Raw genomic sequence first — 17,761 nt, 5'->3', positions numbered from 1 at the left:
TTAGGGGGTTTCCATTAGAAATGGTTATTTTTAGAGGTTCACAGATAAAGCGTTACAAACCCGCGTTTTCTAGATGATTTAATTACTTCAGACTTTCAAACTATACACTTTTGACATTTTGTACGTCGACACTATATTTTTTAATATGACACTTCAAGTAAATCTGCGTTATGTTTTTAGAGGATATTTTTTTGCTTCTAGGGTAGCAATTTTTGGTGTGCAGAAATCTTTAACAGTATTTTTCGAATTTCCCGATCAGCACCTCTATCACTTTCTAATGCTCTCCATCTTCTAGTTAGGCTTTGTAAGGCGTCAACAAGAAGGATTTCTCTCAGTCTCATAGTTAGGCTTAGAGTTAGCCGTCACCAGGAAGGCTTTCGATAGAAAACATGGTGCTAGAGGATGATGCAGTGGTCAAGCGCATAGTAGTGATCGCATTGTCTTCTTCAATCTGCACTTTTCGTTTGACTTTGTTGGGATGGACGTTAGCTGAAGGCATGCCGCCATCCCTGTGTTTAGGTCTAGACAACCCTTTAGGGGGTGGGTAGTAGGAGAAGAAGTGGTCCAGATAAGTCTGTCTATTACCGAAATACTTGCCGCATGGACATGAACACTTTTTGTGAGAGTTTTTCAAATGTTTTTCAAGAAATGTCTCGGAGCAGAACACTTTGCCTGGACAAAACTGACACTTCATTTGTTTAGAAAGGTGAAGTCGAAGTTCCTCTTCCGTGGAAAATGAATTTTCCTTTTTGCAGTGCTTACATTCTGGATTGAAACACAATAAACTGTGGAAATCTTTATCATGCGAATGCAACTCTTTTCTATCTTTAAATCCAATCATGCAGGCCTTGCATTTGTAATCCAGAAAGTCTAGCAAAGTACATTCTTTTTGTAAGTTTGTTTTCAAGCTGATCCCTTTGTTGTAAGTACTCGCGATAATGTCCTTGCTCAGTTCGTTAGTTCTGGTAAACACGTATGCGTGTGGCTCGCCACTCAACCCGTCTGCTCGGCTATCCTGAGTAGTAAACTTATATTTTATTATGTAATTCTCTAGCTGTTCCCTCGTGCTTCCCTTGGTTTCTTTAGGCGTTGGATGCTTGAATAACCACGGTTTGTAGACTGGAAGAAGTGACTGACTGATGTCTTGCGGGTAGAAAATATGAACGATGATGTGCCCTCGAAGCGATGGCGATAGGGTCACCCCTTTGATAAAGCTGACAAATTCGCGATCCCATTCGATAAAAAATATCATTCTCCCATTTGCCGCCATCCCTCGATCGGTTCGAGCTTTAATGATTTCTAATGCTTAAACTCGACTTCAATGCAACCGAATGAATACCATTCTTGCATTTGACACCGTCTCTTAATCTAAGCCATCGGCGCGAGCTTACATAGGCTTTAAAATGCGTAAAAATCGACTTTGTCCGACAGGGTGAAAATATTGTCTGCTGTTTAAAATCTCGACATCGTCAAGCGAAGATTTCACCGTTGAATTTATCGTTTTTCTGCGATGTGCCGCAATCTGTAATGTTTCCTTTGATGAAGCAGGTGAACATATTTGAGGATTTTCTATCGTTGCTATAACAACAACGGAGCTATATAGCAACGTTGATATGCTAATAGGTAAAACACTATGACGGGTTACAGTTATGCTAATAAGAGCCGCAATGTGGCGTACTTAAGAACAATATGTTACTCCTCTTTTTAGGAATAAATGATAATTTGACGGCGGTAGAAATTTCTATCAGTATTTTTCAAACATTATCTATGCTCTTTGAGGGAAAAAATCAGAGGAAAAAACATGAAGCTATTACTATTTAAAAACTTTAATCGAGACTTTTATTTTTTATAAATCGATAATAAAAGTAATGCTTAAATTTTTGAGCACTTCGAAAGCATTTTGATAACATCTTTCTTATTATGAAAGGTGGGACTTCATTTCCAATAATCTTCACCGGTCTCAATATTAATAAGCATCCTCTTGGCTTTCTTTATGCCAAGTTTGGTGCTTTTGTCCGCCATTTACAGAATGAAACACTAAGCGGCTGTAAGGCGGGGCCACACAAGCAACTATAAACAGGGTGTAGGACGGGGCCACACAGGGTGTAGGACGGGGCCACACAGGGTGTAGGACGGAGTCACACAGGGCGTGTCACACAGGGTGTAGGACGGGGCCACACAGGGTGTAGGACGGAGTCACACAGGGCGTGTCACACAGGGTGTAGGACGGGGCCACACAGGGTGTAGGACGGAGTCACACAGGGTGTAGGACGGGGCCACACATGGTGTAGGACGGGGCCACACAAGGTTTAGGACGGAGTCAAATAGGGTGAACACGTAACCACCTTTATTGCCGGATTGTTTGCTGCAAATGACATATGCCGCCTAAACATTTACACTAAAAAAATAGAAGAAAGACAAGCATGTAGAGAGATTAATACCCACCATTGATTCGTTAATTCCAACATGTTTAAATTAAGAAATGCACCTGAAAACGATATCGCACAACCAGATTTTTTAAGAACTTTGATTTTCACAAAGTAATTTTGGAAATTGTGTTCGTAAAAAATAATCCTTTTTACTGTTTTCATCACCTTTTGATCTCTAAACGGCGGAAAACCAAAATCTCGTGCACGTTCGTTGGTTGTGCTTCCAGTCAATTATTGCGCCCGACACCTGAATAGGCAAATGGTTACACGTCCGAAGCCACAAGAAGACCAGGTGCAAATAGCTGTCGCTTTTTATCGCTACTTTCTGCTCTATGATTGGATAACCGCACAAGTGTTTGAGGCAAAATCTACACGGAAACTAAACAAATCTTGATAACCAAACAGACTAGCGACTCGAACTTCACTCAATAACTTCAAAGAAATCTAAGTATCAAAAGGAGAAATTCTGATAAATTTGCGATTTTAGTTTATTTCCGAAGAATCATTTTATAACAACAGGATGTCTGTCAAACTCTTTTACGTTGATTTTGAAGACGGAGGCGATAATTTTTTCAAAGAGGCTCAAAACTTTACTATGACCTCGAATGCGCAGAAACATAATCGCGTAAACGTGTTCCACAAAAAAGACTGCCAAGGAGCGCTCTACATCTCCCACATGGAGTGCATCGTCAAGTACCCGTCGAGTACATATGGCCCAGATGCATCATGGGTGTCCTTAGTGTCGACCCTCACTGTTGATAAAAAGCTCGTCTCGAGACCTAACGTCACTCTCTACTTGGTGTCCGCTCACGAGAAACGCTTAACGGAACTCATAGCTTTGCTAAAAATCACTCACGCCACGACTGTGAACACTGGAAGTGTCTCATTCGTGGACTGTTTTGATTCGGTTTGCAAACTCTGTAAGATTATTTTCAAAGATGACACGGAAAAGGAAGGCCATGACCGCATGAATCACCTTCTTCTTTGCGATAATTCGCACTGCGAGCGCAGCAAGAGAGGGAACGGCTTTTTGAACAAGGTAGAGCTTGATGAGCACATTGCCAAGCAACGCAAGTGTGACATCTGTACTTCCGGTGCATCCGCTGGTCTGAAATTTTGCAGTGTCGCCAAGCGTGACGACCATATGCGCACTGCGCATGTGCGTCGCGTAAATGGAATCCGCAGCGCTTCCGTTCTCGACGGGCGCAGTGAAGACCATGTCTTGCACTTCCGGTATAGCTTATGCCCATTACCGTGCTTTGCCGAGACTACATGCGTACAGCGGTTTCGCACATTATCAGAACAAGTACTTCACCATGTGACTTGGCACGGTTCTAAGTTCCCGTATGTGTGTATGGCCTGTGTGAGCACGTACGCACAGCCAGTGAGACTGGGTACAAAGTCAGCGCTAATTGAGCACGCCAAGCTGATGGCGCATGCGCAACACGAGGTTTTCTTACAATAGTAGGACCCTTATAACAAGATAAATCAAAATGATAGCAGCGAGTGTGTCACACCCCTCTTGCAACGATAGATCAAAACACCAAAATATTAAAGACTTTGAAACAATTTTGTACAGTGAAGTACAATCGTAAGGACTTTGAACCAATTTTGTACAGTGAAGTACAATCGTAAAATCTTTGAACCAATTTTGTACGGTGAAGTACAGGGAAGTACAATCAAAACCTTACTAAATCCAAAATGTTCTCTCTCACATTTACTATAAACTTGACCCCTATTTAGCGGTCACCTCTATTAAGCAGGCAGAGTTACCATATAGAAGGTCTTGTTTGCCAACTTGTGTCTGACCTCTATTAAGAGGTCACCTGGTGAAGCTCACCCAGTTTGTAGTTCCATTTTGCCAGGTTTTCCTCCGACTGGAATGTTTTAGATAGCATTTAATGACCGGTCAACCACTTTGAAGCTGTCACTTGCACAAGTCCCGATGCTGACCGCTTTATGGAAGTTAAACTATTATTTAATGTAATGAATGTTTGAATTTATTAATGTATAAATTAATGTTATTTATTCTAGATGTACTCCTAAGAAGCAAAAAGGCTTTTCGATCTTCTCCTTGCAAGAAAAACGCAGCATGAGAAACAAAAGAGAGCGAGGAAGACAGCTAATCAGATATGAGCGAGGATTTTGATGATGGAGAATAAGCGCGTATGGCATTAAAATGTTTTGTTTATATTTTAGATATGGAACATAAGCATTTTATATCATTATATAGCGGAAACCATGAAAAGATGTATACAGGTTTGCATTGCATAGATAACACGTGGCTTTATACGTATCTTGGACTCCTGGATTGTGCATGCCAAATAACTGCCCCCAAACCGAGACAAGTTAAACCAAGAAGTCTGATTAGACACTTCGTCAAATTATATAGTAGAGAAAACACCCAAAGGAATCAGTGACCCCCCTTTTAAAATCCAAACACTTTCGACACCCCCATTTAGACCTCAAAAATTACTCGAGGCCACCCCATAGCATCCTCAAGCCCCCCCCCCTCAGGATAATAAATGAGCTTTCCCTAAATCAAAATTATGCATCAAATACCAGGTGCTCACTCCCTTATTATATTTTCACTAATCTATGTTATTGTGAAAGAGTTCATAACCCTTACCATACATTGCAGAACGTTTCTATTCCAGGCACTCAAAAAGATCACAAACTGCCACGAATCAGCTTAAACAGCAGAACCTTTTTATTTAATGCACTCGAAAGATACTGTTGAATCCTATTATCATGAACACACAATTCATACCATAACATGATAAATACAGCAGGAACTTGTTATATCAAGCTCTCAATGTGTTATAATTCCCAAAATAATCATATAAAGTTCAATTAGCAATGTGATTAGAAAAAGATCGCTAATAAACACCCTTTTATATCCTGATGTGTCCCATAAGCTGTACCATCCTTGATTTTATTTTATATGCCCCATGACCTCATTGTAAGCTGTACCATCCTTGCTTTTATCCATCCTTGCATTTATCCATTCTTACTTTTATCTACTTTATCTGGACTAGATGTATGTGTTTCCTGTAATCAGCTGGTACTCCTGAGTTACAATTCTTTGGTCATGACTCAAACTATCTAGTGTCCTGTATCTAACTACGTTACCAGTGCTATCCCTTTTAACTTTTACATAGACAACACCTAACAATGGAAAGCACAGGCAACACAGACCCAAACAAAACCTGAATAGATTCCTCACTCCGTATGCATGGTAAAACCATCCCCCGATAACCACACCCAAACCCCACCCAAGTCCATAATGAACTCCAGCTATGACCCCTTCCATTGAGGTGTAGATTTCAGGTGGCGAGACAACACTTGCGAATGAGACACATGTGCTCCACATGATTGCCAGGGTGATTCCATGCAATGGCTCAATGAGGAGCACATACCACGGGTCATGGAGAAACGTATAGCAAACAAGTCGGATAATAAAACATGTCAGCGATAAGAAGAGGACACCAACATGTCCATATCTCTTTATGAGGTGTGAGGCGGCAGGAAAAACTGGGATCTCAGAAAGGCTCATGACTAGACTAGCAAGCCCAAGCAATGCTTGGGATGCACCAAGATCCTCAAGAAACCAGAACAGAAATAGCATGATTACCCCTCCGGATATACCCATCACAAAAATGTACCCAAGAAAACAGAGCACGGCACTCTCGCGCAACAGAATTCTCAGGTGCCCTACCACAAATTTAGGTCTCCTTTCAGTCTTTAGCTCAAACTGGAACTTCACCAACATAATGAGAAATACGTTAACCACAAGGAACATAAAAAATGCAGTCAAATAGTTTGGTTTTTCAGTGCCACTTTGAAGAGCATGTGGAGACGATGGGTGAAAATAGTTGAAGCCAGACGTCTCATCTATAGCCAGCCCTGAGAGATAACTGCCCAAACCGAATCCCAAAGCGCCAAACACACGTTGTTTGCCAAAGGCGCTCGTGCCTTCCCAGTAGATAATTGTACCACTCATTATCACGGTCACTGGGGCTGAGAAGAAATCGCCGAGTCCTACGAGAAGTAAGCTCGTCCAGAATATCGTATTTTCGCTGAGGTCAGAAGCAGTCGTGTTGGGATAAGCGAACGCCCCTTGATGTGATACTTGCTGAACAATCATAACGAAAGATAATGAGAAATACGCCAATACCGAGACGATCAATGAAGCCATGAGGATCAATTTGCGTTTTCCCGTCTTGTCCGCTATGCCACTAAATAAGGGATAACTAACAAGCCTCGTGAAAGGCCGGACGGATGTCAGCACAGACGTCAGCACGGCACCCAGACCCACGAACCTGAAGTAGACTGGGAGGAAGGTCTTAATAGTCGCGGAACCGAAAAAGAAGGCGAAATAAAACAGCTTGTATTTCATCGTCCGGGGGTTAATGTGCAGGAGAGATGTGTTAGGGATTTCTCGGAGCGGTAGTTGTTCTCGTACAAGCCTGGTCATCGTGCTTCTTTGACGTAATATGCGGACCAACGTATGTCACAACTTGTTACTAGACGGCCATGTTGTTTTTGTCCTATTACTACACAGGGAACCCACATTTTCGGCTCTAGGCAATAATGGGTTTCCTGTATTTTAATCGGAATAAACTGGAACTAGTCTAATCCAAGATGGCGGGCCTCTGATGGCGGGCTTTGTGTCGTATCACGAATTTATCACGAATAATTTGAGAATGGGTAAACCAGGTCGAACACAACGAAAGCGATTACGTCAAAAGAGAATGAACATAAGTGGTTCAAACCTCAAACCACAAGTTTTGTTGGAAGAAAATTACATATCTCTTCTTAAATGGGCCAAGAGGAATGGAATGGTTTTCAAGAAAATCAGACCGGCGATTTTTAGTTCCACTGGCCGTGGGATGCTAGCGATAGAGCGAATTCATTCAAGCGAATGTGTGATTTCCGTCCCGGAGCGGCTCCTCATAACCGCTAGCTCTGTCTTAGAAAGTGCAATTGGAAATTATGTCGCCGAGCGAATGAAGGGTGGAGCAAAGAGCTCAAATGACTATTTATTGGTTTTGTTTTTGATGTATGAGAAGTATTTGGAGAAAGGGTCGTTTTGGGCTCCCTACATTCGAACATTACCTGACACATTTAACACCCCATGCTACTTCACCAGGAAAGAACTATTTCTACTTCCAGAGCAATGCAGGGAGCAAGCTTTTGAGCAAGTCACCCAGATTAAACAAAGCTACAAGTCATTTGCCAAAGCATATAATGATGTTCTACAAGATTTTGACTGCAACTTTTGGAGAACAGTGGATTTTGAAAGTTTTAAGTGGGCGTGGTGTGTTGTGAACACAAGATCAGTTTACCATGATGAACCCAACAGACGAGCCCAGCCTATTGATGGGAACTGTGCGCTAGCTCCATTGTTAGACCTTCTTAACCACTGTGACAAAGCTGAGGTAAAGCCATGCATTTGCAGCTTTTAGCACTAGGGCAGTGTCTATGTACAATCAACAACAGATTGTTGGTACCTCCCCTCACCCTGCTTTAATGATGAGAATATTTGAGTTCTTATTGAATATGTTATTATCTCATTTTCAGATGTGTGGCAGGTTCAACAGCAGCTCCAAGAATTATGAGATTAATGTTATAACAGAATATCAGAAAGGGACTCAGGTATTTATCAACTACGGACCACATGATAATACCAGACTATTTCTCGAATACGGCTTTGTGCTACCCAGAAATGTACACAATTCTTACAGGTTCACCAGGTCAACCATTCTCTCTCACCTTGGAATGTCAAACTCTTTTCTGTCAAATGCAAAGGAAGAACTAATCGAAAGGAATTCTCTTACAAGAGATTTAAGTTGCGTTAGCAGTGAGGGTATTTCATGGAATCTCTGGACTTTCCTTGGAGTGTTAGCTCTTCCAGAGGCGATTGTGAGTCAGTGGGATATGATTTTGAGTAACAAGTGTCCTGACAAACTTAAAGGAAAGATAGAAATGTGGGCTAGATTGTTATTACAGAGAGAACTCAGTGACCTGGTAACATATAACAGTGGGTTGCAGGATATAGATCCGTCAGATAATTCCAGACTAGCTCTCCATTTAAGACAAGATCAGATAGATATTTTAAAAGAATCTTTATTGCTTTTATAATAGAACCCATGTTATAAGGGAATACCATGGGGGAATGTTTGCGTTTGTGGTGGGAAAAATGGAGGAGTGCTCTACTCTTCTTTTGAAGGTATGGTAAATACCTTTAAAAGCCAGTACGATTTTGTTTAAACTAAACAACCAACAAATTTTAGTAATCAAAAGTATATGCTTCTGCTTAAGTTTATTTAATTATATCATACACATGACCAAAATACAATGAAAAACTATGTATTCAAAGTAAGTATTCAATGAAGTCATATTAAAATATTATTACTTGTAAATTATTGATTTCTTGTTGCTCCTGATATATCAATGATATTTCACAATACTCTATTGAGTGCTGGCATTATGTATCATCTTACTTGCTTCTCCAAATCTGACAAAAACAAGGTAAGATGTTAGGGGGAGTAGAATAAAAGTACAGTTTGATACCACCATCCAGGCCTGTAGCCAGGATTTTGAGGGGGAAGGGGGTTCGTTGGGGGAGGGGGGTGGGGGAGGGGGGTGGGTGGGCACATCCTACCTTGTAGTGGTGCTTAATTTTCCTTAATTAGAGTGGAAATTCCAGTCGAGTGCAGGGGTTTTTCCTAGCCCCCCCCCCCCCCACTGGCTCCAGGCCTGTCACCATGGATGTGTACAGAAGGTTTGAAATGCCAGCTTGTATGATTAGTGTATACTCTTTAACAAAATGCAAACTGCTTTTAAGATTAAAGTATTTTCATAAGCTTGCATGAAACATTGTTTTTTAAACATCTGTATTTATGACCTTCATAGTTATTGATGGTCCTGATAGATATTGATTATATTGTGCTTATAGTAATTAATTGCCCTCATTGTCATCAGCCAATCATCATGAGTCATCATAGTCATAAGTATACCTTGCTAATCACATGATTGCTCAAGGAAGAGATGTATTCTGAGAAAGCATATAATCCTGTTCTATGCTGGCCATTAAATCTTTCTCTTCGTCATCATAGAAGTCAGTGAAGCTGTCTGTAGCAACCCCTAGCTTGTGCTGTCTGACAACATAAACACTCTGACCTTTAGAAATGACATCCAGTGTTTTTTATGATATCTGTACTTGTAGAAAAAGTGGTACTTATGGAATCATAGTGTTACGCCCTCCCTCCTATAGTACCCTCCCTCCCATGGTAGTATTTACCCTCCCTCTCATACCATTACCCACCCTCCCTCCCACAGTAGTACTTACCCTCCCTCTCATACCATTACCCTCCCTCCCTCCCATATTAGTACCTACCCTCCCTCTCATACCATTACCCTCCCTCCCATATTAGTACCTACCCTCCCTCTCATACCATTACCCTCCCTCCCATATTAGTACCTACCCTCCCTCTCATACCATTACCCTCCCTCCCATATTAGTACCTACCCTCCCTCTCATACCATTACCCACCCTCCCATAGTACTACTTATCCTCCCTATCAAACCACTACCCACCTTCCCTCCCATAGTGGCTCTCACCCTCCCTCCCCTTGTGGTACCTACCCTCCCTCCCCTTTTGGTTCTTATCCTCCTTCCCATAGTGGTTTTCACCCTCCCTCCCTTTGTGGTTCTTACCCTCCCTCCCCTTGTGGTTCCCACCATCCCTCCCATAGTGGTTTTCACCCTCCCTCCCCTTGTGGTTTTTACCCTCCCTCCCATAGTGGTTTTCACCCTCCCCTTGTGGTTCTTACCCTCCCTCCCCTTGTGGTTCTTACCCTCCCTCCCATAGTGGTTTTCATCCTCCCTCCCCTTGTGGTTCTTACCCTCCCTCCCATAGTGGTTTTCACCCTCACTCCCCTTGTGGTTCTTACCCTCCCTCCCTTTGTGATTCTTAACCTCCCTCCCCTTGTGGTCCTTACCCTCCCTCCCCTTGTGGTTCTCACCCTCCCTCCCCTTGTGGTTCTCACCCTCCCTTCCCTTGTGGTTCTTACTTCTTACCCTCGTACTTCACTGCTCTGTGTCGGGATTTCTAGAGTTGTATTGTTTTTTGTCTGTTTTTCCTTTGAAGAAAATAAAATAAATGTTTAGTCAAGTCAAGTCACGCTCATGTAAGCCTACTATATTAACCCGCGCCGTTTTCCGTTGCCTACCTTTCGCTGGGCGGGCACGTTCGCTGCTTTAAATTTATCCACGTCGATAAGTTTATACGGATCGAATGTCTCATCTAGTACATCGGCCTGTAACAAAATACACATACAATTGCATTAGATTACACATGAAATCGTACTTGCGCGATCACCCAGAAATGTCATCCTTGTCTTGTTTGGGAATAGCGCGTAGTCAATCAAACCAACTAAAACCACACTATTCTATATAGCGCTTATACAATAGCAAACCATGCCCCCATACGCTGACGAGCTAACACACTGAGACACCGCTACATAAAGCACACTGGAACACCTGTATACAAGGCAAGAACTGCAAACTGCCTAGGACTTCCATAACAGATAAAATGAAATTTAGAATAAAAACCAAAATACCGCTTCTTAAGGATTAAGTTATCGCACGCATATTAAAAATAACGGAAATTATTTTTGCTTGAGTATACCTATATGTTTAAGCGGAGCGCTAAGCTCTACTTCAGCAATAGAGCCAGGACCAGAGTAACCACACTTAATGCTAAATAGGAACATGTATGTTTTCTTGTATATTTATATTTTAAAATTTCAAGTTTATAGTATATTATTTATTATATTGTTAGTTAGTGTAGTTAGTTTCATTAGCATAGAAGAGCCTCTCATGTTGGAATGCTAATAAACCATTATTATTATTATTATTATTATTATTATTATTATTATTATTATTATTATTATTATTATTATTATTATTATTATTATTATTATTATTAATATTATTATTATTATTATTATTATTATATTATATGGTAAGTACTCATCTTCTCTTTTTGTTTTTTAGAACGCTCGATTTTTTTAATATTTACTTTCCATTTCAGCCTAGTTTCCTATTTTCGAGTTAAATATACATATTAGCCATTTTTATAACTTATTTTTCCATATCTACAAAGGATTTGTTAACATAGAAAAGTTTCCCGTTTGTTAACATAAATCCCAATTATCTTCTCCTGAAACAAATGATAATGTGCAAGTCTACAAAGCACCTGTATGTTGTTCGGCCCACTAAACTGCTAAATGAATGAGCTATTCGATTTTTAGTAAACTTATAAAATCAGAAAAACACTATCAATTCAGCCGCCGCCATTTTACAGATACTTAGCAGTATGTATTTATTTAGTAGTAATCAAAACTCTGTTATAGTCTATTTACCTTTCGTGAAATTGAAACAGTATGTGGAAAGGAACTGTCATTTAAAATACCATTCAAGTGAGATTCATGTCCTAGCGATGCTCGCCTATGAATTTCGCCGGTATTTTGAACCTCAGTTGACATAAAATCAATCCCATCTTTCCCGTATTCGCTATCGGAATCAAAGCTAGCGACATCCTCGCTTATCCTCTTATCGTAATTTCCATTTCTATCTGGCGAGGATTTTTTCCGTGAAGTGGTCCAGGCCCGTGGTGTTCTGGAGTCAGGTTGCCTCAGTTTACTGCTAAAGAGTCTTTGGTTCTGGGTGTTTTTTGGTGGAGGGTCGAGAGCTGTGATCTCTAATCGCTCTACAGGACTCGGCGGTGAGCGATCTTGCTGTTTGGTCCACTGGCGTGCTGTTGGGACAGGTGTTTTTTTATGCAGACTCAATCGATCCGAACTTGTGCTCCGCTCGTTGCTGTTCTTTTTCGGTGTTGGAACTTCGATTACGGCGTCGCCAACCGGTCTTGGTTTACCAGAACTGCAACCCATGCTCCCGATACAACACTACATTCCTTGGTCTCTAAAACACTTCATCTCTTTTTGGTAACTAATTTTGATATAAAAATCGGGGTGCCTGTTAAACGATTGAGATACGAGTTTCCGCTTAATTGTGGCTGTTTTGTTTATGGCTGTGAAACGCGGTTACGGAGTGAACAATCAGAACAACTGGAATGCTCTTTTTACGCGCGCGCGTATCTGTATCTGAAGACATTGTGTAATCGCGCTCACACGTCACACAGGCTAATACGAGTGATTAATTATCGTGTTCCATTCGGGACGTCACTACTACCAGGCGTTAATTGGGAGAGAACTATCCGAGAACTAGAACTAGACAATATTTGCTCATTCGAGTTTGTTTATATCGTCACAACGTTTGTTGTGAAACTAAGGACTGTTTTGTTTTTGAAATCAAGTTCTTTTTGTTTACTTTTCAGGTTTCCAACACAAACAACTATTTCCATCTTTCTGTGTTGGCAGAGTCACGGAAAACTCATCATTGATGACGCCCCTGTGTGCGAAGCGTTTAACTCAAAATTTAGTTAAACGATTGTCTCTGGATAATCGGCGTGTTAAACTCCATCTATACTTCTACTGACAGGATGACAGAAGACGGCTCTCGATGCGTATAAAAGAGTACTATCCCGGATAAAAGTTTGTGCACACTATGACAGACGGAATGCAATTATGTCTAATTCGCCAGGCGTTTGGCCAACAGCAACTATCATTTTCATGCACTATCGTCAACTATCGTGTAGTTTGAACATGTTTATATGTATTCCAATTCTTATGATAGTTGATGATGAATAAAAAAAAAGTTATTCGTAAAAAAAGTTATTCTTAAAACATTTTACGAAAACTCGCTGGTGTGTCCTCACACGAAGGTCCTCTACCATCTCGCGCCCTGACAATGCAACTCTCTTCCACTATCATTTACTAAGAGAGTCTACGATAGTTGATGTTTGCTAGGTACCCGCCAACTATCATCTATTATCTTTATCGTTTGGCCGGAGCTTTAGTCATGTCTTAAGTTTACATCGAGAGTATCGATGAATGTCTATAAACCTGAAGAGGTTACTCGCACGGTCCATACACGCAAGGGCTCGCAAGGGCTAGAATTTACTACCACAAGCTATCGGTCCCTGATCCTATGTAAGTACCTGATTTTTTCTTGGTTTTGTAGTAACAGCATTTTCTTTTTCCTATCCCGCGCGATCAGATGTTGCCCGCTTTCCTCATGAATCTAGTGAGGGAGACAGTAAAATAATTGAGTTTCCGAGGACGACCGCCCGATTATCAAGCAAAGAAAGCAAACCTAAATAAATTAATACTTTGATAATTTCTCCTAATCCCTAAATGGCTTCCCCTGGATACACCCATATATAGTTACAGAGTAGTCGTCATAATATATTGGATTTCAAGGTTTACAATTTTATCCTTATGTTCTATGACTATTGATATTCAATGAGGAAATTTCATCGACCAAAACCAAGTCTCTAGAAATCCTAATGGTATTTGAATACCAATTTTTTAAAAAAAAATATGGGTTTGATTACTTGTCCCAGAAAGTGCACCCACACGAAGGCCGAGAGGACATAAAAAGAGAAACGAATGTTTCCGAAATTTTTATGATAAGTAACAGTATTTACACTTTGTTGAAAAAAAAAAAAAAAAGAAAAAAAAGAAAAAGAAAAATTATCAGCATCTCACCAAATCGCATAATAATACGTGGGCTACCTTTGGTGGAACTTGTAGTGGTCGCATAGGCAACGTTCAAAATGGCGTCGTCGTTTTGTCAAATCATGGAAACTAATATCCAAGATCTGCCAGAGACAGTATTACTTCAGATCTTTCACGAGTTAGCAAACAAGAGGATCTACAATCTATTTAGATTGCGTCTTGTGTGCAAGAGCTGGTATGAACTTACAAAGGATTCAAGCTTATGGAAGTTCGTCTGTTTTCCTGGCTGTGACAGACTGGACGTGGACGTCCTATCACGAGTTCTGTCATGGTGTCCTGGTGCGAGGGAAGTGGACATAAGCTCGTGTCCATTGGTTAATGATCAATGCATAGAAGTCATTGCAACTAGGTGCTCACATTTACGAACCCTAAATGTAAGAAATTGTTACATAAGCGATGTCGGCCTGAGAGCCTTGGCCACGAATTGTTTTGGCATAAAAAAGCTGGTGCTTTCATATCACGACGAAGTTAGTATTACATCTGAAGTTTTAAGTGAATTGATTCGCCAATGCCCACAATTTGAGCACCTGGAGATCCTGCATAAGGACGAGGAAGACGATGCTTATGAGTGCAGTTTCTTGATCTCTACAGACCTGATAGCTGCCCTCGTAAATTGCCCCAATTTAAAATCCTTCCATTGTGTGAACGCTACCCTTCTTGACGACACAGTGTTTGATAATTGCAGGAATGGTCACTGTCTGAATATGAGCATTACCTCATTAAGCCTGAAAAGCTGCAATGACTTAACCAATAGTACTCTTAATGCATTCACATATAACTGCAATGCTCTTAAAGAGCTGGATGTGTCATTTTGTGCTGGAGTGAATGATGCTGGGATTGCAACAGTTTCAGAATTTTGCCCAAACTTAGAGCACCTAAATGTGCGATCTTGTCAGTGCATCACAGATATAGCTATTGAGAAGATTGCACAAAACTGCAGGGGTCTGAGGTATTTGTGTGTAGCTGGCTGTGAGCTTCCAAGACCTACTGGAAATATCACAGATGTTGCAATCCAGAAAGTTGCAGCATATTGCTTGAAGCTCTCTCATCTTGATGTGAAATGGTGCCAGGGAGTGACTGATATTGGGATTGGGACAATTGCATCAAACTGTCCGTCTCTTGCACATCTGAATGTATGTGGGTGTTTAGCTATCTCTGATCTCTCAATGCTTGTTGTTGCAACTTGTTGTACTGACTTGGAATGCTTGGAGATTGCAGAGTGCTTACGAATAACACACTCAAGCCTCAACAGAATTGCACAGAACTGTGTCAAATTAAAGTACATTGATATGCAGGTTTGCTCGTACTTACAAGACTTAGACTTTAGAAAAGACAACTCGGTACAGCTTGCTATGAGTCACATAGATCTCTCATATTGTACCAAGATCAACGATGACTGTGTCAAGCATATTGTCACTGAGTGTACCCAGCTGGAATTTATCAGTCTCGCAGGATGCCACCGTGTTACCGACTTAGGACTAAAGTATATTGCTTGCAATTGCCCGCTTCTCCAATACGTAGATTTGTCCTTTAGAGGGTCCCAGTCAAGTGCACACATCACTGATGATTCTGTGATGCTTTTGGCCAAGAAATGCCTTTTGCTGACTTACCTGGATTTGATTGGTTGTTGGGGTGTCACTTCAGATTGTGTGGCTCTCATTTCTCAGAATTGTCTTTATCTCAAGCAGTTTAATGTCAGTCTACTGTTTGAGGTTTCACAAGGTGGCGAGAGTGTTAGTCATGTTGAGGGCTTGGTTAAGAAGACAAGGTCTGCTTTCTCTGTCAAGCGTGTTGCAAGGTCCTTAAGGAACGGAAAGTCTGCACAGAGTTTTGTTCTACATATATCATCACTAAACCTATAAGCCACACAGGGTTGTCCCATATATCATAGCAAACACATGCCCAGAGTGAGGGTCTGAGGGGTCTGGACACCACCCTGCTTATGTGACAAGATGAATTTAACTATGGTTGACACCTTTGTTGGTAGCTAAGAAGAATTTTTGCATGCATTTAGAAATAGAAAGTTTCTAGATGGATCTACAGTAGTGACCTATTACCAGAGCTAAGGATGCCATTTGGAACTTGATTGATCTGTGGTCAGTGAAATTATACTCTGGACCCCACCTTGCTTTTTTCTCTTTACGCCTTTTTCTCTTTTAGCCTTGACAGCTAATGCTCCCCATGCCAGGGTGTTTTGCGGGACGGGATAGAGTACCTGATACCACACTTTGTGTAATATCTAGAAGTTTTAACTTCGTAGCCAATGCATAGAAAATCACTATAGATAGCCCTGCATTTTACACTTTCTCACATATTTACAATAAAACAGACGATAACACAGACAAAATTATTTACACTAAAAATGTGTGTGTGCCAGGAGAACTGAGAGAATTCTATGTATACACCTATTAAAAAACACAGTTAAAACAGCAAATGTCAAATGGCAGTTCTACCACTGAAAGTTACTTATGGGTATACCTATATTTTATTCTAACAATAAAGGTGAAAAATAAACTTCAGTGATGTCAAAACTTTTCCTTTAATGTATAACTTTACGAATTATACATATTTTTTTCTACATAATATATTGAGAAATATATTGAGATCCATATTTTATTTACAAAGCTTTTGGAAAGGTGCAATCTAAAAGAAGACATTGTTCTAAGCTTTTGAATCACTGATTCTATGAATGCAGCTCCTCTGGTTGTTTTTCTTGATCGAGTTTTCGGTTGAAGGTGGGTATTCGTACCAAAGCACCTGGGGTGGGTGGGTGGTGGTGGTGGTGGTGGTGGTGGGGGGGGGGGGGGGGGGTGTTAGGTGGATAGATAATCTGGAAGGGAGGAAAATGTTGAACATAAATGATGGCGTGGAATGGCAAGAATGGGGATGACAAAAACAAGTATATAGAGTTACAAAATGGAAAGGTGGGATATTTCTTAGAGCTCTTCGAAATGTAAAACAACCTTACCTGTATTCTAGCACAAGGTTTATCTACAAGTAGTGGTTTTCTTAAACTCTGAATACACTTATGCTCATTTAGAACTAATACTTTCTAATGTCTTTGTGCTTTTTTGTGCCAGCTTGAGAACTAGACTTTCACTATTTCAAGATTCATGAAAACCATTCTATTCTATAATAGCATTTTTATATGAATTAGGTAGTATATTTATTGTAAAGGTAGAGAAATCGCATGTCTGTCCCATTAAAAACGTTTTCACCAGCGTGAAACAGATGGTTATGGAGATATTTATAGTAAATGTAAGGTTTACAAACTCTAGTGCAGAAAATTAGGATAAGAAAGAAATCGGTTATCATAGACCTCAATATTTAAGTCATATATACACCTATTTCACAAAAGGTTGTCAGTGCAAATGGCGATTGGCAAATAGCTTATGGGTACTAATTATTCGTAAAATTTAAGGTGTTAATTAAATAAAGTCCAGCAATGTCAGAGCCAAGCATTGGTAACTTGGATAGATGTTTTGATTAATCCATATACTTCGAGACGCATGGTTACTTTCTGTCGTAGAACTGCCCTTTGCCAATCGCCATTTGCAATTTACACTGACAACCCTTATTGAAATAGGTGTATGATTCAAAGAAACTTGTTTATGCTAAGCT

The 17,761-nt window shown here is 40.5% G+C and overlaps 6 protein-coding genes across 6 annotated transcripts; 3 read left to right on the top strand and 3 right to left on the bottom strand.

The window, feature by feature from the left end:
• Nucleotides 1-63: 63 nt before the first annotated feature.
• LOC5504414 lies at nucleotides 64-1,553 on the bottom strand. Its single transcript, XM_001625258.3, has one exon. It carries the CDS (start codon nucleotides 1,268-1,270, stop codon nucleotides 356-358), a length of 915 nt encoding a protein of 304 aa, XP_001625308.1. The 5' UTR covers nucleotides 1,271-1,553; the 3' UTR covers nucleotides 64-355.
• Nucleotides 1,554-2,663: 1,110 nt separating this feature from the next.
• On the top strand, nucleotides 2,664-4,725 carry LOC116612108. The gene has a single exon (XM_032372725.2). It carries the CDS (start codon nucleotides 2,950-2,952, stop codon nucleotides 3,892-3,894), a length of 945 nt encoding a protein of 314 aa, XP_032228616.1. The 5' UTR covers nucleotides 2,664-2,949; the 3' UTR covers nucleotides 3,895-4,725.
• A 391-nt stretch (nucleotides 4,726-5,116) lies between these two features.
• Nucleotides 5,117-6,909, bottom strand: LOC5504413 (major facilitator superfamily domain-containing protein 6). The gene has a single exon (XM_001625257.3). The coding sequence runs from the start codon at nucleotides 6,904-6,906 to the stop codon at nucleotides 5,464-5,466; it is 1,443 nt and encodes a 480-aa protein (XP_001625307.1). The 5' UTR covers nucleotides 6,907-6,909; the 3' UTR covers nucleotides 5,117-5,463.
• A 178-nt stretch (nucleotides 6,910-7,087) lies between these two features.
• LOC5504412 (SET domain-containing protein 4) lies at nucleotides 7,088-8,854 on the top strand. Its single transcript, XM_001625273.3, has 2 exons — nucleotides 7,088-7,870; nucleotides 8,013-8,854. Exons 1-2 carry the CDS (start codon nucleotides 7,088-7,090, stop codon nucleotides 8,571-8,573), a joined length of 1,344 nt encoding a protein of 447 aa, XP_001625323.1. The 3' UTR covers nucleotides 8,574-8,854.
• On the bottom strand, nucleotides 8,738-12,670 carry LOC116612107. The gene is made up of 5 exons (XM_048734441.1): nucleotides 11,861-12,670; nucleotides 10,667-10,753; nucleotides 10,515-10,576; nucleotides 9,452-9,592; nucleotides 8,738-8,949 (listed from the first exon to the last, which is right to left on the bottom strand). The coding sequence occupies exons 1-4, from the start codon at nucleotides 12,389-12,391 to the stop codon at nucleotides 9,472-9,474; spliced, it is 801 nt and encodes a 266-aa protein (XP_048590398.1). The 5' UTR covers nucleotides 12,392-12,670; the 3' UTR covers nucleotides 8,738-8,949; nucleotides 9,452-9,471.
• A 1,491-nt stretch (nucleotides 12,671-14,161) lies between these two features.
• Nucleotides 14,162-16,659, top strand: LOC5504403 (F-box/LRR-repeat protein 7). The gene has a single exon (XM_001625272.3). It carries the CDS (start codon nucleotides 14,179-14,181, stop codon nucleotides 16,000-16,002), a length of 1,824 nt encoding a protein of 607 aa, XP_001625322.1. The 5' UTR covers nucleotides 14,162-14,178; the 3' UTR covers nucleotides 16,003-16,659.
• The last annotated feature ends 1,102 nt before the right edge of the window (nucleotides 16,660-17,761 follow it).

This window comes from Nematostella vectensis, chromosome 11 (genome assembly GCF_932526225.1).
Source record: "Nematostella vectensis chromosome 11, jaNemVect1.1, whole genome shotgun sequence".
NCBI classification, from domain to species: domain Eukaryota; kingdom Metazoa; phylum Cnidaria; class Anthozoa; order Actiniaria; family Edwardsiidae; genus Nematostella; species Nematostella vectensis.
Note: the sequence above shows the minus strand (reverse complement) of the source record. Positions and strands in the feature narration are given on the sequence as shown.

Coding starts and splice junctions, on each gene's coding strand:
- LOC5504414 (XM_001625258.3), bottom strand. CDS start 1,270: ATGGCGGCAAATGGGAGAATGATATTTTTTATCGAATGGGATCGCGAA.
- LOC116612108 (XM_032372725.2), top strand. CDS start 2,950: ATGTCTGTCAAACTCTTTTACGTTGATTTTGAAGACGGAGGCGATAAT.
- LOC5504413 (XM_001625257.3), bottom strand. CDS start 6,906: ATGACCAGGCTTGTACGAGAACAACTACCGCTCCGAGAAATCCCTAAC.
- LOC5504412 (XM_001625273.3), top strand. CDS start 7,088: ATGGCGGGCTTTGTGTCGTATCACGAATTTATCACGAATAATTTGAGA. Junction 7,871..8,012: donor ACCACTGTGACAAAGCTGAG/GTAAAGCCATGC, acceptor TCTCATTTTCAG/ATGTGTGGCAGGTTCAACAG.
- LOC116612107 (XM_048734441.1), bottom strand. CDS start 12,391: ATGGGTTGCAGTTCTGGTAAACCAAGACCGGTTGGCGACGCCGTAATC. Junction 10,754..11,860: donor CTGTTTCAATTTCACGAAAG/GTAAATAGACTA, acceptor ATTTTGTTACAG/GCCGATGTACTAGATGAGAC. Junction 10,577..10,666: donor ACGTGCCCGCCCAGCGAAAG/GTAGGCAACGGA, acceptor TTTTCTTCAAAG/GAAAAACAGACAAAAAACAA.
- LOC5504403 (XM_001625272.3), top strand. CDS start 14,179: ATGGCGTCGTCGTTTTGTCAAATCATGGAAACTAATATCCAAGATCTG.